General features: G+C 38.2%; 3 protein-coding genes and 1 long non-coding RNA gene across 4 annotated transcripts; 3 read left to right on the plus strand and 1 right to left on the minus strand.

Annotated features, from left to right (window-relative positions):
- The first annotated feature begins 108 nt into the window (after window positions 1-108).
- On the plus strand, window positions 109-5,645 carry LOC111335391 (RING finger protein 145). The gene is made up of 2 exons (XM_022941283.2): window positions 109-263; window positions 1,421-5,645. The coding sequence occupies exons 1-2, from the start codon at window positions 143-145 to the stop codon at window positions 2,986-2,988; spliced, it is 1,689 nt and encodes a 562-aa protein (XP_022797018.2). The 5' UTR covers window positions 109-142; the 3' UTR covers window positions 2,989-5,645.
- Window positions 5,646-9,515: 3,870 nt separating this feature from the next.
- Window positions 9,516-12,245, minus strand: LOC111335381 (uncharacterized). Its single transcript, XR_002695345.2, has 2 exons — window positions 12,107-12,245; window positions 9,516-10,240 (listed from the first exon to the last, which is right to left on the minus strand). It is a non-coding gene; the product is annotated as an uncharacterized LOC111335381 (long non-coding RNA).
- LOC111335380 (uncharacterized) lies at window positions 10,143-14,419 on the plus strand. The gene is made up of 2 exons (XM_022941271.2): window positions 10,143-10,698; window positions 12,138-14,419. The coding sequence occupies exons 1-2, from the start codon at window positions 10,149-10,151 to the stop codon at window positions 13,112-13,114; spliced, it is 1,527 nt and encodes a 508-aa protein (XP_022797006.2). The 5' UTR covers window positions 10,143-10,148; the 3' UTR covers window positions 13,115-14,419.
- Window positions 14,211-17,405, plus strand: LOC111335379 (uncharacterized). Its single transcript, XM_088762781.1, has 3 exons — window positions 14,211-14,351; window positions 14,884-15,441; window positions 15,986-17,405. Exons 1-3 carry the CDS (start codon window positions 14,303-14,305, stop codon window positions 16,963-16,965), a joined length of 1,587 nt encoding a protein of 528 aa, XP_088618907.1. The 5' UTR covers window positions 14,211-14,302; the 3' UTR covers window positions 16,966-17,405.
- The last annotated feature ends 1,295 nt before the right edge of the window (window positions 17,406-18,700 follow it).

The raw sequence follows: 18,700 nt of genomic DNA on the forward strand, positions 1-18,700 counted from the left end.
GGTTCACCCTTCTACCAATCATCGTATTTTTTTTATCTTAAAATAGTTTGAAATAAGAATGTCTGCCATTGGTTTGATATTTTTCACCCAATCAGACACTTTGTACTTTTGCTGCCAGATAGAAAGTGTTTCCGGGAAAAGTATGGCGTTGAGCGAAGTTATATTTCGAGTGCCGTTTCTTGTCCTTTTAGAGTGGTTCCTTTGCGTGGATATCACAAATTACAACGACTGGACGCCTTATGCAAGATTAATGCAGCTATTGGGTAAGTTTTATCACATTTTTATTTCATTTTACGTGTTTTCTAAAGATCTTATGCCGTGGTGTCGGTGAGTTTATACCTAGTTTGTTGTTACGTTTTTTGTCGAATTTAGTTATTCTAAGCGCATAGATACACTGATCTATCATCCTAAACTTCCAGTCCGTTGACCTTTCCCTATAATTTCTTTATGAGCTTGGATCCATTAACAGGAGGTGGTTAATCGATCAGCCCTGTCTCTTTGAGTGTGTGTTTACGTGAGCAGGCAGTCTTGGAAAACTCCTGCTGTCGGACGAATAGACCTTTGGCCAAAGTCCCTTTTTTCTTTCAGCTTTTAGTTTTCCTTTATTAAGAATTTTATATGGTGTGGTAAATTAAAGCTCATTGCATTTAATCCAAACGCCATTCCGTGGACCATTCTAAAGTGATACAATCTACCCATATGTACTTTAAAATGTCCCGGTTAATAAATATACCTTTTTCACTCTCTCTTGGCCATGATGTTTTTGCTGTAGTTTTCGTTTTTGAATGTCAAAACATATCTTAAAGGGAATGCTGAATCATTTTGTTTTCATGCATTTAATACTTACTATTGTAATAACTACAGGTGTTGATTGTTATTAATTATTAAGTATCATTATTTTCTAATGATATATAAATGGATACCAATAATTGAATAGTCCAACCCTTAAACTTTCATAAGTGACCAAGAGAGAATTTTTCCTCTCAATATTAACAGGGCTGGACACTAACTTTTCAACTTACTAGCCAAGTGGCTAGTGACATCCTAGATGTTTTTAGATGTTATGACAATTTCAGTCTGTTTACTAGCCAAACTGGCTCGTGGAAATTGAAAACCACTAGCCAAAACTGAATTTCTACTAGTCTGTGGCTAGTGGGGTACCATTAGTGTCAAGCCCTGATCAAGCAGACGAATGATGAGGATAGAGAAAAAAAATCAACATTTGGATTATTAGTTGATCCTATACCATATTCTCTAAACTAACATGATAAGAATTGTATGCCAGACAGTAATGAGAATTTCTAATGTGATCTTAGGAAAGAGAGGGTTAATAAGAGAAGGAAATATTCTTTGTCAGGGGGTCTGACTGTAACAGCAACTTATGCCAATGAAGCAGTTTTGTCACATTTTTTTATTTTAGGAATTGTGTTGTGTTTGGTACTGTCCCTTCTTGGCCGGGATGAACTCATCAATTTCTACAGCCACTCTCTTTTCATCACAGTGGTGACATTAATGCTGTACTTGAATGCATACAATAGTTTGAATCTGTGCAATGCTCTGGAGGAACAAGGTCTCTCAAAATTAATTACAGAGGATGGTGCAGTATTACTGCTGTTAATGATAGCTGGAGCTTGGATAGTCTACTTAATATCGTTAGCAATGTATTCGCGAGTGTTCAATTCCTTCAAACCGGTTATGTTTTCAATGGCAGCATTCCCTGTTATGTTACGGCACATGTCGGCTTCAAGTCAGAAGGACGATCCACCCATGTGGCTCTGCATTTGCTTTGGTTTTGCATTTTATTTGGCAATAGCAGGCATTTATCAATGCATTCATGATGTCGTCTCCCATTTTATTACATCAGTACAAATTATCCAGTGGATGTACAGAATGTATGGGTTGACTGTCACAGTGGTATTTCACTGGCGCAGAGTGAAAGTTCCATTCTGCATGATGACTCTATGGGGGATATTATTTCTGTACAACAGTTTGAGTTTTTTGCTGTTCTCCAGTGAATCAGTGACAATTTTGCAGCTGTTTAATTTAACAATGGCCTTAACTTGCAATTCTGTCCTCTCAATGACATCATGTTGTTTCATAATTTACAAGCTGTCTGGGTACATACTGAATATAGTGAAACGCTACCATCATGAGGACAACATAGCCCCGCCTGGTGATCCATACAGTTCTCCAGATGGTCTGAGAGAAGGTTTTGGATTCTTCTTCCTCGGCCTTTACACTGGACTTTCAAGTTCAAAGATAAGTAGAAAGCTTGTGCTCTTGGAACTGATTTTTTATCTAATCATTTCAGCCTTGGCAAGATCAATGTTTGAAATAACTGAGCCAGTTCTCTTGGGACTTGCATCACAGCTAAGCATCATCTACCGCAAACACTTACGAGTTTTGTCATTCTGTGTTTCCCTCCTGGGAGCATCTATTTATCTGGCAGTAAATTTGTACTTCTTAAAAGAAAAAATTCCTTTTATTACTCCAAATGTTATTACCATCGCTCAGATAATTGCTGCACTTGTATTGTATTTTTTGTATGTTTATGAGTCACGTCAAACTCAAATATGGGAAGAACTGGATGACTATGTGTACTTCATCAATGGCTCCTGCAAAGTTTTTGAGTTTGTGGTCATCTCAGCCGTTCTCTTCTACAGAGTTTGTGACTTCAGTTTAGAGTGGACGCTGTTTCAGATCGTTATGGCAGTGCTGCATCTTTACTTTAATATCTGGACTCCAGCAAAGGAAGGTTGGCTAAGTTTAAAACAGCGTCATCAGGTGAACCAAAAACTGAACTCATTGCCATCAGCAACAGAGAAGGAAATTGATGAACTTGAAGATGTTTGTTCTATCTGCTTGGAGGAGTTGAAAGCTGCAAAAGTAACCCCTTGTAGACATTATTTTCACAGTTTATGCCTTCGAAAATGGTTGAATGTCCAAGACAAATGCCCTATGTGCCATACAGCTTTGCTATCACTTTGAAAGTAGACACATTCTCCCTGTACTTGTTTTCAAACAAGGCACATTTCACAGCAAGTCTCTCATTTCATCCTATACCCAGTTGTTGCTACAGTCTGAATCTCTCACTGCTTTTAAGCGCGCTATTCATAATATTACTGTGTAGATGAGACTAAAGACAATGATATATATGCATGTGCGTAGTAATTTTATAAATTTTTTTCTTATTTATATATTTTGCTGTATTTCTTAAATGTTAATTATACTCGGAGATACTAGCTCTCTTGAGCTATTCTAAATCCGAGTTTAAATAAAGTTATATGTTTGTATGTATGTATGTAGTCAGTCTCAGGAATTCTAGTTTGAATTTTGCTACTAAAGGCCTGGCACATCAGGCAAATTGTCACAGCAACTACTTGTTCTACATGTTGTTTCAGTATGCACGGGAGGAGGACAAAGGGGGGAGGGGGTGTAGTTGCAGAAACTGGTGTGGTTTGTTGTCAATATCTCGTCATGACCTTTCAAGTTATTATTGTAACAGGGTGAGTTACAACTGACATTCAAAAGATATGCAAAATTTATGATGTACTTCTTGATTACAGGGCAAGCTCAAAGGACAAAAGCTATTTGACACTGTTTTTAATCTGTACTACAACATATCTAAAAGAGAAGAAGGACTCACTGATTTTGTAAAACAGTGGTTTGGGTTAGACCTGGTGTAAATAATTAACTGGCCCAGTAAGTGTACTGAAGATAAAGATAAATCAAAAATTATTATTGAACATAGACAGGTAAAAACGAACGATATAATATCCCGATGTTTCGGTGACTTCATGACGCCATTATCAAGGGTACAAATGAAAATAAAATTAACAAATGCGAGTTCAAGAGTTACAACTAATTTGCAACAATGAAAAACAGGATATGAATAAACAGGATATGAATTGTGATGATTATAATTTTTTTGATTGTGGCTTTCATTCTAACAATGGTAACAATATGTCACAAAATTGAACTGTTCATATATGTACTTTGGCAGGCTGAGTACATCATACCTTTCGACCTCGGGGTTTTAACAGCCAGGGTAAGTTATCTTTGTTTGAATATTTCTGATGAATTGGCCAATAACTTTTTGAGCAATCACTGATGATCATAATTAGTTCTATAAAATTAATATCTATTGAACAAACAGATTCCTTGTTGCTCTATGTCTGTTCAGTAACAGATCAGAGTTGGCAACAAAATGTGGTAAGAACATAAAAGTGGAATGTGAGATACAGTGGGTTGTGTCACTGATATTCTTACCACATATTGATGTCATCTGTGACCTCTATTTGTTATTTAGTTCTTATTAACCGAGCAGGAGGTCTCTATGGGAGAATCTTGACCGAGGGCGCCAGTACAGACCGAGGTCAAGATTCTCTCATACAGATCGACTTAGCTTGGTTAATAAGATGTTTATTATATGGCTGTGTGTTATATGCCATTTTTTATATTCTTTGTACCTTTTTTTCTAGACCGGTCTAGATGCCGGTCTAGATGGGAAAATCTAGACCACTTTCAATATTGATTTCAGCCAATCAAATTCGTGAATTCAGTAGTTCCCAGTCCTTGTGAGACACAGCCATATAATAAATAGCTGGCATTGCCTCAAGGTAAGATGAAGCAAATTTTGTGCTCTGATTGGCAACCTGAGTGGGCGAGATGGGCCCATCTTGCCCACTCAGGATTGCCCACTTTGATCCCGCACAAGAAAAAAAGGTGCATGAAGCAGACTTACAAGGTTATAATTTTTGGACAAAGTCCACAACAAAGCCACAAAAAGAAGCAGAAGACAGTCAAAGCAAAGAAAAAATTAATCAACCCTCTTGGCATTGTTGTGCTACAAACACAGTTGGCTATCTTTCCCGGCCCTTGAAATAAAGAAGTCATTCTTAATTCTTATTATTAAAGCAAAAATGTTTTTGTGTTTTTGCTCTATAATCATTCCTTTATTGACCAAGCCTGTTAGGTCAAGATGGCTGGAAATTAGCCTTATTCTTTTTTCGCATTTTTATGGACTTTGACTTCATCTCGGTCCAAAAGTCTCAGTCCTTAAACTCATTAAAAAAAAAAAAAAAATGCTCGGTCAATAATGCACATAGACCGACCCATACCATCTTGGAATCTATTTGTTTTATATTATAGATAGCAAAATGTTGTTAATGATGAGGTCATCCATGTCTATTCTCCAATAGATTATAGGTAACAACCAATCAAAATGTCTGTAATCTTCAGCTTGTCTTAAAATAAAATGATTGCTATTTGTTATGAATTTATGCTACACGGAACTGTTTGGTGTTACAACATGAAAAAATAACCTGTACAGTGTTTCTCTGAGCTCCTGATACAAACTTAAGATATTCAAAATGCTAGGCAAAGATTTATGGTACTAGAATTGTATACAGTTTGTTGTGCGTATTGCATCAAGATACCTATCAATGTTGGGGGAAATAATTATGAGCTAGCAATGTTAAGTAAAATTTAGTGTACATATCCCAAGGAAGATACTTTAAAAGAGCAAAAAATACATGTTGTAAGTATTCTTTAAGTAACGGGATCTATTTTATTAGCACTAGTAAGATTATGGATATTAGATTAACAAGTAAGAAACAATAAAAGCAAGTTTATTTTTTAATGCAGATTCTGTTTTCTCAATTTTGTGTTCTAATATTCAAGGGTTTTATGTTTTGGACATTACCAAGGTGTTTTATGAATGTTTCCTTAACAACTATGAATAACGCAGTTAGATGTTCATCTTCATATGTCCAGTTAGTAAGAACTGAGTGGGCATGCCCTGTTGCAAAACAAGACTACTCTCTGAAATGTGATTTCCAGCATTCTGGCTCATATTTGAGTGTTTTTTTTTTTTAAGCCAGGCAGTGGTGTCTTTCATCACAGTTAGCAATGAAAGTAGCCACTGCAAAATGTTCTGATAGCTGGTAGTTCTCTGCTGCTTAAAGTAAGGTAAAGTCTGTTTACGATCCTAGTGGCCCATTAGGCTGGTGCTTAACTCCAGTTTCTGTAGCATGAAGCAACTAGGAGTATTTCTACTCCCCCCTGGATGGGATGCTAGTCCATTGCAGGGTTACCCCCAGCATTAAATTGCCGGTACCCATTTATACACATGGGTGAAGAGAGGCACCGTGAGAGTAAAGTGTCTTGCCTAAGAACACAACACAGTGTCCCTGCTGGGGCCCTAACCCGGACCACTTGATTCGGAGTTGAGCGCACCGCGCATGAGGCCACCGCGCATGAGGCCACCGCACATATTTGAGTAGTTTTTTTTTTTTTTTTAAGTCAGACAGTGGTGTCTTTCTTCACAGTTAACAATGAAAGTAGCTACTGCGAAATGGTCTGACAGCTGGTAGTTCTCTGCCGCTTGCTGGCATCTAATGGCAACCTTGTGTGTTACTAAATGTTGGTTTCACAGTTTTGTTTTTATTTGTTTATTTTCATCCTTGCGAGCCTCTTCATGAGTAAAGGTAATAACATTATTTTGAGTGTAATTTGGTGTTAATAAGTACAAGTAAATTATTCAATGACGAAGCGAGTGCAAGTTATAGTTGTTGAAAAATTTACAAGTGCCTATTCACCCAAAACTGCACGAGAAATCATGTTGTTACTTGCTAAAGATCTACATGTAAAAAGCATCACAGAAAGTCAAGACATGAAATTTTGACAGTGTTTGTATGGGGTGCCATTACCGCCAAAATTATATTTTTAAAATTATTCAGCCTCTTTTTCATTAACCACTTACTTTTATGAATTAACCATACTTGTCACAATATTATTTAGCCCATTTCAAAAATTATTCAGCCTTTTTTTCATTAACCACCTACTTTTACAAATTAACCATGCTTGACACAATATTATTCAGCCCATTTTGAAAATTATTCAGCCTTTTTTTTATGGGGCATGTTTTTAATTATATCCCAACATAACTTGCGGGATTATAAATATATCCCAGAGTTCTTTTCACGTCCTTTTCCTTGCAATATGGCCGACAGGAGAGGGATCGCGGATGTTACACGTTTGCTCTCCCAAGCTGCTACCAATTTGATAAGTCTAGTATCACAAGAGCTTCGAGCAACTAACACTACTTCTGATCTGGAAACGTTGCCTGAACCATCTCGTGGAGTTCTCCTGCACTAGAGTTTTCTGGAAGAAAACCTTTTTTTTCTCCAAGGCCTGCTGTTAGCAATTCCTTCTTCTCTTCAGTACTCGGCACTTCATCTTGTGCAGTGTATGCCAAACAAAATAATTTTGCTGTTAGTTCTTTGGTTTTTTACTTCCTCCCTTTTGCGGCCCTTGTGACGGTGAAATGTTTTGCTTGACTTGATGTTCCACGTGCAGTTGTGTTGCTTACAACTGGTGATGGAGCGTTGTGAACTTTTTGGTACGGAGAAAACGCTCGTTTCAACTCAGCTTGAGCTCGATCAGAAGTAGTATTAGTTTCTCGAAGCTCTTGTGATGATTGTGGTGCTAGACTTATCAAATTGGTAGCAGCTTGGGAGAGCAAACGTGCAACATCCGCGATCCCTCTCCTGTCGGCCATATTGCAAGGAAAAGGACGTGAAAAGAACTCTGAGATATATTTATAATCCCGCAAGTTATGTTGGGATATAATTAAAAACATGCCCCATGAAAAAAAGGCTGAATAATTTTCAAAATGGGCTGAATAATATTGTGTCAAGCATGGTTAATTTGTAAAAGTAGGTGGTTAATGAAAAAAAGGCTGAATAATTTTTGAAATGGGCTAAATAATATTGTGACAAGTATGGTTAATTCATAAAAGTAAGTGGTTAATGAAAAAGAGGCTGAATAATTTTAAAAATATAATTTTGGCGGTAATGGCACCCCATATGTTTGGGCTATTTGTATTTTGCCCTGGTTTTACAACTTTGCACTGGTGTTACATGAAAATGCACTCATTTTTGGCCAATCAAACACACATGATATTTTCAAGATGTATATACATATGAAGTGTGTTGGTGAGTTAAGGTTACTTCCTACCTTCGCGGATTTTATTCGGGAAAAAATTCCTACGCGCGCTAGTTTCGAGAAAACCCTGGCAAACTATATGTCCAAAGAAAACTTAATAAATGCAGTTTACGATAAAAATTTAATTTAGGCGTTTTTTCATTTAAGGAGTGTTAAAAGCCGGTAAGGCGTGAAACGACCGAGGGTCCTCAGGGGTGGATGCGGAATTTTTGATGGGGAGGTCCAAACTTTGGTTCAGAAAGGACTGTTGGACTCTTTTGAGGCAAATTACTTCTCCCCCACACCCCCCACACCCCCTCCCACCAGTCGCGGTTGCACGTTATAATTTCTTGGCCGCTTACCGTTTACTTGGATTCATTAATTAAAAAAAATGAGCCAGTTAAAAAGTGATATACGATCCCGCGGATGTAAGAATTTCAGTCTCAAAGTTGTAAGCGTCAGGTCTGATGGGGGGGGGGGGTCCGAACCCCCCGACCCTCCCCATGGATCCGCTACTGGTCCTTCTATTGAATTTATCGGGTATCGGATCCCGCGGCACGAGCAAAATGGCTGCACAGTCTCATTCACAATGCATCAATCGACAAAAGTTTGTCAGGCTTTTCCGACAATTCTGATTGGTTGTCTAGATGTCCGCATTTGAAGTTGGAGCAGTGTAAAATATGCGAAACGTGGTGCGTAAAAGCGTAAATAGACACCATGAAAATGTTTCAAATATCAAAATTCCCTGATACGCTTTCGTTCCTCATTATCCCTGGAATGTTTTGGCGAAATTTCACGAAAATCGGTCAAATCTACATACCCTATAAATTCGCTCAAAGTGAATGTATTCCTTTCAAAATCAAATGTGAGATTTTAGCTCCTAAACTAGTGCCACACCAGGAGATTATCTCGCCTCCTAAAACCGCCAACCAATGGGAAGACGGGACCTCCTAGCTTCAATGACGACGGATCAAGGTTTTCCCGGGAAAAGTATGGTTTTTTTTATTTTTTTTAATTTTTTTTTTATCTCGCTCTGTTGAACGTTAAGTAAAGGGCAAAGTTAGTAGAGGAAAACCCCGCGACAAAAAAGGTAAAGCTAAGGAAACTGCTAAAAAGCAAAACAGCGAATCGATTGACAGCTTACGGAATACCCTAATCGCTGCAAGACCTGCAATGAGTTCCCTCGGGGAAGGTTTATTCATATTTTCATACGATTCGAGGCGATTGCCAATGTTTTGTATCAAGGCCGGTACTTGCTAAATGAAAGGAAACTTCGTTTTGGAGCAATGATGGCGCCCTCTCTCTTCGCAATTTAGATGCTTGCGTAGAGAGGAGGACCAGGACTTTTTTTTTCCTGACAAAATGGGGCCATTGCTCTTTTCTTTGGGCCTGTTTTTTTCTTTTTATCTGCCAAAGGACTCCTCTCTGATCTTGATTTATGTTTTTTATCCATGAGCAAAGACTTTGCTCTAGCAGAGAACTTCTGTGTGAATTTTGTCAAGTGCGGCCCGTAAAACAAAATATGCAAATCACATGAAATTGCCGCGAATCCCTAGGGGGTTCGTCCATTTACGGAATTATGGCCCCCCTGAATTATTGACTTTTATTTGAAAATACGTTTTTCTAAATAGGTCGGACGCTTTTTGAGATTTTTGAATTTTTCTTTTTGTAAACGTTAGGTAAAATGGCTAACTTCAATCTAGTTCAATAAAAGAAAAAACGATTTTTTTCGGCCTCTGAAGGTGGGAAGTAACCTTAAGCTGGCTCATAACAGCCCAATTTTGGTTTATTTTTTGTTTTCGTTTTTTTTTTTTTTTTCATTTACAATGAGGTCAGTTTCAAATTATGGATCTTCCACTTTGGCCTTTTTTTTTTTTTTTTTCCATGTGTAAAAGTTTCTTTCAAAGTGACAAAACTCACAAATGATTATGAACTTTGTAGAAATGGCTGACTTAGTCTAATACTTCTCATAAGAATTCCATGATTGGGCTCTATAAAAGCTCTCTTGTGTGATCAAGCCACATTCTCGACAGAAGGCAAGAATTAAAAAAAATTAGACAAGAATTAAGCTGAAAAGCTCTTCGGCGATACCATAGTCATAGAGGTAAATAACTTCCATGTATGTACGCGATTCGGGCCTATCCTGTACTCAGTTTCGCAATATGGCTTCCATCCTGACTCTCAATGACGACTGCCTCTGCAGAATTATTTCCTTTTTGGATGATCCGCTCTCCTTCTACAGCGTCGCTCTCACCTGCAAGAGAGTCAAACAGGTGATTCGAAGCACTCGGAGCATTCTCCATCCAAAGGTACTACTAGCGAAAGCTGAGTATTACATAAAATGCTACCTTGTGGAAATTAGGAATGGCGAGAGAGACATGTATGACAAGTTGGAAGATCTTCTCTCCAATGCTGCGCGTCTTACAGAAGCCAAGAAACTCCTGACTTATGCAAAAGTGGTGGATGTTTGGGAGAAAAACGGACCTGTGGCCGCTAAATTGTTCACGTGGATCAAAAATCAGGAGAAGAGTACTGAAAAAGGCGAACCGCGAATGACTTGTGTTACCGAATATCGAAGTGTCACGTTGCATTTGCCTGGCTGTGACAAGGACTTAAAGATCGATACCACCTACTTTTATGATTACCACGATAATTACTACAACGAGTTGAGAATCCACGTAACTTGTGGAGATTTGGATGTAAAGTGGAACGGTAAGTTCGGAGGGTGTTGTTGATGTTTGTAAGTGTAGTTGACTGCGGTGCTGATGAGAGTGAATTCGTTCAGTTGACTGCATACTTGACTGTCGACTGAGTAACTGACTGTTGGAGAGAGGTGACTGACTCTTTGGGAGTTTGGTTTTTAACAACTGAGTTCATGATGTTGTAAATTGGCCACTGTTGTACAGAGTTTCCAAAGCTGAAGTTTAGAACAATATTTAGCAGGGCAAATATGAGAGTGACTGATTGACAGATTGCTGACTGCTTGAGAGAATGAGTGACTGACTGACTTATTGAGACAGTGACTGATCATGACTGACTGATTAAGAGAGAGTGACTGACTACTGACTGATTGAGAGAGCAACTGAATTATCGACGGACTGACAGAGTTATTGAGAGTCACTGACTGACCGGCTTTCCTGACCAAATGATGGACTGAATGACTGGCAAACTGAGGGAATGACTGCCTGATTGAACATCAAAAGAGAGGATGGGAGGTAGAGGGTGTGCACATGTAAGTGCGTCAGTGAGTAAGTCAGGGAATGATGATTGAATGATCTGCATCCTTTTTTATACCATGCCAGGTTTGGCTTAAGTGGAGAACTAAGTCAATCCTAGTCAAAGTAATCAAGAAAAAAATTGAAGCAAAAAAAAAAAACTGATTGGCACACAGGGATGTGATTGACAAAGGCCTCAAGGTGTAATCAACCCCTCTTTTTCAAAGAAAGCTGACTAATTATATATGGGTAGTCTCTCAAATACATGTTCTAGTAAAAGTTAGTCCAAGACCTTATACTGAATGTTGAGAATAATAATAATTTAATATTTATATTGTGCAAATTAATATGTGGATATGATCAAATGTACATCACAACACTTTTTGGGGGACTGTGGCCAGACTGCATCAGCAGTTTATAAACAATCGAAAGAAACTTATTTGAGGATGCCCCCTCCCCCTCAATTCCCAGTAAACATGCCAGACCACATCACAGTAATCTTGTGAGTGGGTTCTTTAACGTCCTCTGCCTAACCAGATTAACTTATTAATAGATGCAGGAGACAAAGTGCCTCGGCATTTGTTGTGAGCAGGTTGGTAATTATTACACCTCATAGTGTTGTACGTGATTCTACATCCATTCAGCAGACTACATGTATGTTTATGTCTAACTTTATAGCATTTTGACAAAACAAATAACCCTTCCACTTCCATGACTGACCAAGACAGAGTTTCTCCTTACAATGCTAATACAATATCAAGAAGACAAGTGATGAGAATAAAGAAAAATATCAACTATGCAATTATTAGTGGACCAGATACCAAATTCTCCAAAGAAACATCAGAAGAACTGTAGAGAGAATTACTAATGAGATTTTTGGGAATGAAACAGTTAATTAAAAATACCTTTTTCAATGCCAATTACCATTTTGTATAGATTTCACCTGCAATGGCCCAGATGCTTATCAGTATTGGACAGAAGAAGAAGTTCTTGCAGCTGTTGAACCAATGAAACCAGTGGTGAAACTCCTGCAGAAAGAGCTTGGTGACACAGTTCCTCCACTAACAGACCTATTCTTTATCTGGCTGTGTTACTTCTTTCCACTTGAGGAGGACTTGGCAGCAGAACATAAACTCAGTTTTAAAGATCCCTCCAGGAATGACAAACCCACGTCAAGCCATGTTCAGCCAGCTATAGATCTGTTTCACCAGAACCTTCAAGTTGACACCAAGTTGAAAAACCTAGCATCTGGATGGAATAATTCTGAGTCAAACCTCCCCAGAATAATTGCTGAAACTGTGGCTGTCCTAGTCCAAAGATCAGAGAAAAAAATTCTTGAAAAGCTTCAAAGGAATGCTGAAAGCTTTTATCTGATTACCTCTGACTATGACCTGAAATTACTGCCCAAACCACTTTTGTTGGATTTGTTTTTGCGAACAACTCTTGAATTTAGTAATTACGGCCCTGGTTCCATCGCAAACAAGTTTGTACAGAGCATCGCTTCGTTCAGGTTTGCAGAAGGTAAAGTGGTGAGAGTTTGGGGAGACTTTCACTGTGATGAGAGAGGTGAAGGATCATGGGATGACGAGTTGAAGCTCAAAGTCACCTTACCAGATGGCAAGGAATTGAAAATGGCAAGCTACAGATGCAAGGCAGACTCTATCGAAATTGAAAAGTTGAGTCCTGTTACCGAGCTTTTTCAACAGGGTGTGACTAAAACCATGGAAGGTGAGAAGCACATCCCCAAGTTAGATGATCGCTTTACAGCTTGTTATCTGTTGCATGTCTTGAAATTTGGAAGAGAAGATGAATCATTCTTTGGAAAGAAAGATTTTAAGAATCTGATCAGTACATGGTCTAGTGAGGAAGAATCATCTGAGGAGAGTGAAGAGGAACAGAGTGATGAACAATAAACTTTTCACTTAGTTTATAGCTTGCAGTGTAGGCATCGTGTTTGGGAAAGGTAATTATAAGCTTGTGATCGTCTATTGAAGCGCCATCTATGACTTTGAGTCAGAATGGACATATTCACTCCTTCACCCTAGCCCCAGTCTCCTTATTTTTGACTATTGCCTACCCCCTTGGTACAAATTTCTTTCACTCCCCAGCCTTTCACTGCCTTTGAAATCAAAGATGGCAGCCATTTTTTTGTAAAGAACATACTGAGCACTCCCAAACTACACTTGCTCTGCATGCTACTTAGTTTAGTGCTTTTTACAGTACTTTATTTTTCCTTCAAAATGACAGTTGAAATTAATCAACCTAGTGCTGCATAATTTAGTAACTGAAAAGACTATAACTGTCAGTAATATCCTAATGAACTGAGGTTTACTGTATGCTTTAAATTTAGAAATCTTTCATCCTATGTATAATGTAGTTATGCCTTTCAAAGGCAGTTACATAAGATGTATTTTACTAAGTAATAATTATACTTGTGCAGTTGATGATAATTATGAAATGTTAAATTCTTAGGAATTAGGTGGAATGCAGAAAGAGAAAATAGCTCCATTTGGCTGTAGACTTGTTCAATTGTTATATTTATCGAAATAGTATTTAAAGCGTATTTAGACTGCATAGCCTAACTCAAAAGTGGTACAAGACCTAGGTACTAGTGTTTCCTATTCAAAATAAAAAAAAAAACATCAAAAAGACCTGTTGGTATTGTGTTGGCTGACACATTGGCTGATACCTTGATGGGATCAGATTCTTTACCTTAACCAAATTAGCTGTTAAATTCTAAAGTCAACAAATCTACAGTAAACATTAAGGTCATAAGAAGAGAGGAGCTAATCACCAACTTAGGAAGCTCTTGTTTGCCTCTTTTTAACAACTTAGGAACAACTTAGGAAGCTCTTGTTGCCTCTTTGTAACAACTTAGGAACAACTTAAGAAGCTCTTTATTGTCTCTGTATCTAAATTCTCCTTGTCAGAACCAGAGGAAATGTATAGAAAGTAGTATGGAGAATATGCACACAATGATGTTAGGATGTAAAAGTTTAATGTCAGTTTTGCAGTTTTGTTTTATCTGGTGCTTGTTTGTTGTCTGTTTTCTTGTCTGTTTGCCTTTTCGTTTATTCTAGTCTTAATTCCCTCAAGGATTGATGTACAATATGGGTGATAACATTTTCTGTGCAGTCCTACAGTTACCAGGTATTTGACCCTTTTATTCGTTTAATACAGAAAATGAAAGAAAATAAACATTTTATTCGTTTTATTGACCCAAGCACAGATTACCTTGTTTACATTAGTTCTCCACTCTTTCTTTTTTGTTTGAATTACATTTGCAATAAGGTAAGCTTCAAATAAAGGAATAGTCTTCAAGAATGGTGCTGATACAAAAAAAATGGTAATTTTGTGAGCTTTCCTGTTTGGCTTTTATTTGTATTTCTTTTTTTTTCTTTTCATTTTGTAAAAGTAGCTTTCAAATTGACAAAATTGACAAAGAACTAATTAATATTTCTCATATGCATTCAAAGGCTGGCATACAGCATCAAGCTGCATTCCCTACTGAATGCAAAAAATTAAGATCATTAACAATTTGGATGAAAAAGTTCTCTTTAGCGATACCAAATGCAAAAGCATAAGTGAAGCATATTCTAGAAAGCGATATAGTCAAATACTTCCGCACGTAACTAATTTTTTTGTACGTGATGCGGGCCTATTTCTTGCTTACACTTTCCAGCAATGGCCTCCATCCTCACTCTCAATGACGATTGCCTTTGGAGAATTATCTCCTTTTTGGACGATCTTCCCTCCTTTCACAGCGTCGTTCTCTCCTGCAAAAGGGTTCAACAGGTGATAAACAACACTCGAAGTATTCTCCACCCAAGGTTGCTACGAGCAAAAGCCGAATATTACATGAAGCAACACCTAGTGGAAATCACCGATGGCAAGAAAAATTACAAAAACTTCTGCAAATTGAGGGATTTCCTTTCCAATGCTGCGCGCCTTTCAGCAGCTAAGGAACTCTTAACTTATGCGAAAGTGGTAAATGTTTGGGAGAGAAACGGACCTGTGGTAGCTAAACTGTTCACATGGATCAGAAAGCTGGAGAGTAGTACCGAAGAAGGCGAACCGCGAGCGACTTGTTTTAAAGAATATAGAAGTGTCACGTTGCATTTGCCAGTCTGTGATAAGGACTTGAAGATCGATACCACCTACTTCCGTGATTACATCGGTAATTACGACATCGAGTTGAGCATCCGCGTAACTTGTGGAGACTTGGATGTAAAGTCAAAAGGTGAGTTCGCAGGTTGTTAATATTGATGCATTTAATTTTATTTCACCTTTGTGCCGATAACAATAAATTCGTTGAGTTCTGGGACTGACTCAACTGGCTATTTCTTGACTGAGACTGACTGAATGACTGCATGGTGACTAAATGTCTGACCAAGAGAATTTCTGACTTAACGACTACTTACTGGACTGACTGCAGTCTGACAGACTGATTGTCCAACTAATTGAGAAAGTGACTGACTGACTGAGAGATTGGCTAACTGAATGACTATCTGACTGTGTGAGAGTGACTAACAATTTGAAGTTGACAAACATTGCTTTAAGAATCCTCTATGAAGATAACAAATGGGAAATACCAGTTTAGAGCCCTCTACTGAATGTCTCTAACAGAGTGACATGGCATTTATTGTGAGCAAGTTGCTATATTACATCTCATGGTATTGTGCATGACTATAGTACCTCAGTGGACTGTATCTCTAATGCTATTGCTATATGCTGTACTAAATGGTTAAAATACCATTTTCAATGTAAAAAATCATTTTGTTTAGGTTTCACACACTATTGCCCAGATGATTATCAGTATTGGGCAGAAAAAGAAGTTCATGCAGCAATTAAACCAATGAAACCAGTGGTGGAACTCCTACAGAAAGAGCTTGGTGGCACAGTTCCTCCACTAACAGACCTATTCTTTATCTGGCTGTGTTATTTCTTTCCACATGAGGAGAACTTAGCAGTAGAGCACAAACTCCTTTTCAAAGACCCATCCAGGAATGAAAAGCCCACCCCCGGCCATGTTCAGCCGGCCATAGCTATGTTTCACCAGTACCTTCAACCTGAAGCCAAGTTGAAAAACCTGGTGTCTGAATGGAATAATCCTCAATCAAACCTCCCTTGTCTCTTTGCTGAAACTATGGCTGTCTTAATCCAGAGATCAGAGATAACATTCCTTGAAAAGCTTCAAAAGGATGCTAATGGCTTTTATGAGATTGTCTCAGTTCTCAAGCGCACGCCCAGCCTGCCCAAACCACTGGTGCTGGACTTACTAGCACGAACAACTCTTGAATTTAATGACTACAACCCTGGTTCAGTTGCAGACAAGTTTGTAGAGAGCAGAGCTTCATTCAGGCTTTCAGAAGGTAAAGTCGTGAAAGCTTGGGGTGGCATGCATGGGGATGGGGCAAGCTATCCAACTTGGGATGAATTGGAGCTTAAAGTCACCCTACCGGATGGCAAAGAATTGAAGCTGGATACAGACTGCAGTTACAGGAGGAAACCTCTTCAAATTGAAAAGTTGAGTCCAGTTACTGAGCTATTTCAGCAAGGTGTGAGTAAATGCATGGAAGGAGAGAAGCACATCCCAAAGTTATGCGACCGTTTTACAGCTTGTTATCTGTTGCATGCCCTGAGCTTTGGTGGAGAAGAAGAAACATTTCTAGGAAGTGATGATGATTTAAATCTGAGCCCTACACAGTTTAGTGAGCAAGTATCATCTGATGAGAGTGAAGAGGAGCAGAATGTTGAACAATAAACTTTCCACTTAGTTTATAGCTTTAAATAGTATTTCTTTTTCCTTTTAAAGGGAAGGACTTGAACTAGTCAATTGACATACACATGGCAATACATAGTTCAGCTGCTGGAAAGAATATTAATGTAATAGTCTAGCAGAAGGTACGCAGAAATCTTTTGTGATGCGTAAATCAAAGTTGTGTCTCTCAATGGCAGTTAGAACAGATTTCAGTACATATTAATTATATTTATGCAATATGTGATCATTATGAAATCTAAAATTGTTTTGGAATTAATGCAGAAAATGGTTGGGTCCATTTGGTTAAGACTGGTTCAATTGTTATATTTATCAGAATAGTATTTATAGTCTGTTATAGATAGGATCACATAACTCAAAATTAGCTGTAACACTCTTCAAATTTATTGTACATACAATAAACAGTACTTCACATATTAGAGAAATTAATTTCAATATTTCTGTTAAAACAAAGAAGCTCTAAATTGATGAACCATTCTCAATGCAGGGATGAGGTTTGGGAAGACACTCTGAAAGAGGGAGACCTAATTATCTCCCTTTGAAAAATGGGGACTTGGGACCTCGTACCTCTTTGATTGGTTGACAAAATTAGCAATTAGTTGTAAAGGACTGGTCATTATTTTTTTGCCTGGGGGTGAAAAGGATTTTGGGCGTGTCACGATAAAATTTACTTGATTTCCCTTTAGGCTCTTTACTATTCTTGATAATTGTGAAGAACAGCTCCTCTCCACTGACAGGTGGTCAACTGTCGGCCAACAGTCAGCTGACTGTTGGTAATCTGTCAGCCTACAGTTGGCCAACAGTCATCTGACTGTTGGTAATCTGTCAGCCTATAGTTGGCCAACAGTCAGCTGACTGTTGGTAATCTGTCAGCCTACAGTTGGCCGACTGTCAGCTGACAGCTTAACGACAGTCAGCCAACAAACAGTTGGTTGACAGCTTTATTTAGGTTTTGCTAAAAGGATACTTCATTAGCAGTCATTTTCTACAGTCCAAAGGTCATACTCTGTTGGTGACTGCTGGTCCCCTTTTAAATCTTAACTTTTGTTGACCCAATCAAATATTATACGTTTTTCATTGGCAAAACTCAAATCTGTTATATAGGTGATCACTTATGATAGTTTATCTTTTGTTGAATTACAATTGCAATGTTCTTGGGGTCAGCTTCAAATAAAGGAATATTCTTTTAGATTAGTGCTAATACATAGAAAGTTTATGTTGGCACTCTCTAGAGTCTTCTTTTTGGCTCTTTTTTTTTTTTTTTTCAGTTTGTTAAAAAATTTTCTTCGGAGGATGACAAAATTCATGGAAGCCGGGAGGTCAAATCACTTCTGCCAGTGTGGAGTTTTAGCACCGCGTTTACGTGAAACGTGAACTGCAAGTGACCACGTGATCAAGTTTTTCCCGCCATTTTTCACGTTTGCCGGTTGCGCTCTGCCCTTTCTATGAGAAAGTAACCTATTTCGCGTTTGCCGTGTACATAACATTTTTTTCACTTTTTCCCTCACAGAAGTTAATTTCCGGAAAAAGGGGACCAAAACTATTCCTTGTAACTCAATTTTAATTGAGGGACACCTCACAGGAAGCTGACGCAACAATGTTTACGCTATTTTACGTGAAACGTGAAACGGCAAGCTGACGTTTGCCGTTTCACGAACGTGGTGCTAAATTCTTTCTTGTTAGTCGGATGGATAGGTTTCAAACACTTCCGCCCGTGACT

Source organism: Stylophora pistillata, chromosome 1 (assembly GCF_964205215.1).
Source record: "Stylophora pistillata chromosome 1, jaStyPist1.2, whole genome shotgun sequence".
Lineage (NCBI taxonomy): Eukaryota > Metazoa > Cnidaria > Anthozoa > Scleractinia > Pocilloporidae > Stylophora > Stylophora pistillata.

Bases quoted from the DNA above. Each gene is read 5' to 3' on its own strand.
- LOC111335391 (XM_022941283.2), top strand. From the start codon at position 143: ATGGCGTTGAGCGAAGTTATATTTCGAGTGCCGTTTCTTGTCCTTTTA. The intron at 264-1,420 runs GTAAGTTTTATC...TTTTTATTTTAG, and splicing joins AAGATTAATGCAGCTATTGG to GAATTGTGTTGTGTTTGGTA.
- LOC111335380 (XM_022941271.2), top strand. From the start codon at position 10,149: ATGGCTTCCATCCTGACTCTCAATGACGACTGCCTCTGCAGAATTATT. The intron at 10,699-12,137 runs GTAAGTTCGGAG...CATTTTGTATAG, and splicing joins TTTGGATGTAAAGTGGAACG to ATTTCACCTGCAATGGCCCA.
- LOC111335379 (XM_088762781.1), top strand. From the start codon at position 14,303: ATGTACAATATGGGTGATAACATTTTCTGTGCAGTCCTACAGTTACCA. The intron at 14,352-14,883 runs GTATTTGACCCT...TACACTTTCCAG, and splicing joins TGCAGTCCTACAGTTACCAG to CAATGGCCTCCATCCTCACT. The intron at 15,442-15,985 runs GTGAGTTCGCAG...CATTTTGTTTAG, and splicing joins CTTGGATGTAAAGTCAAAAG to GTTTCACACACTATTGCCCA.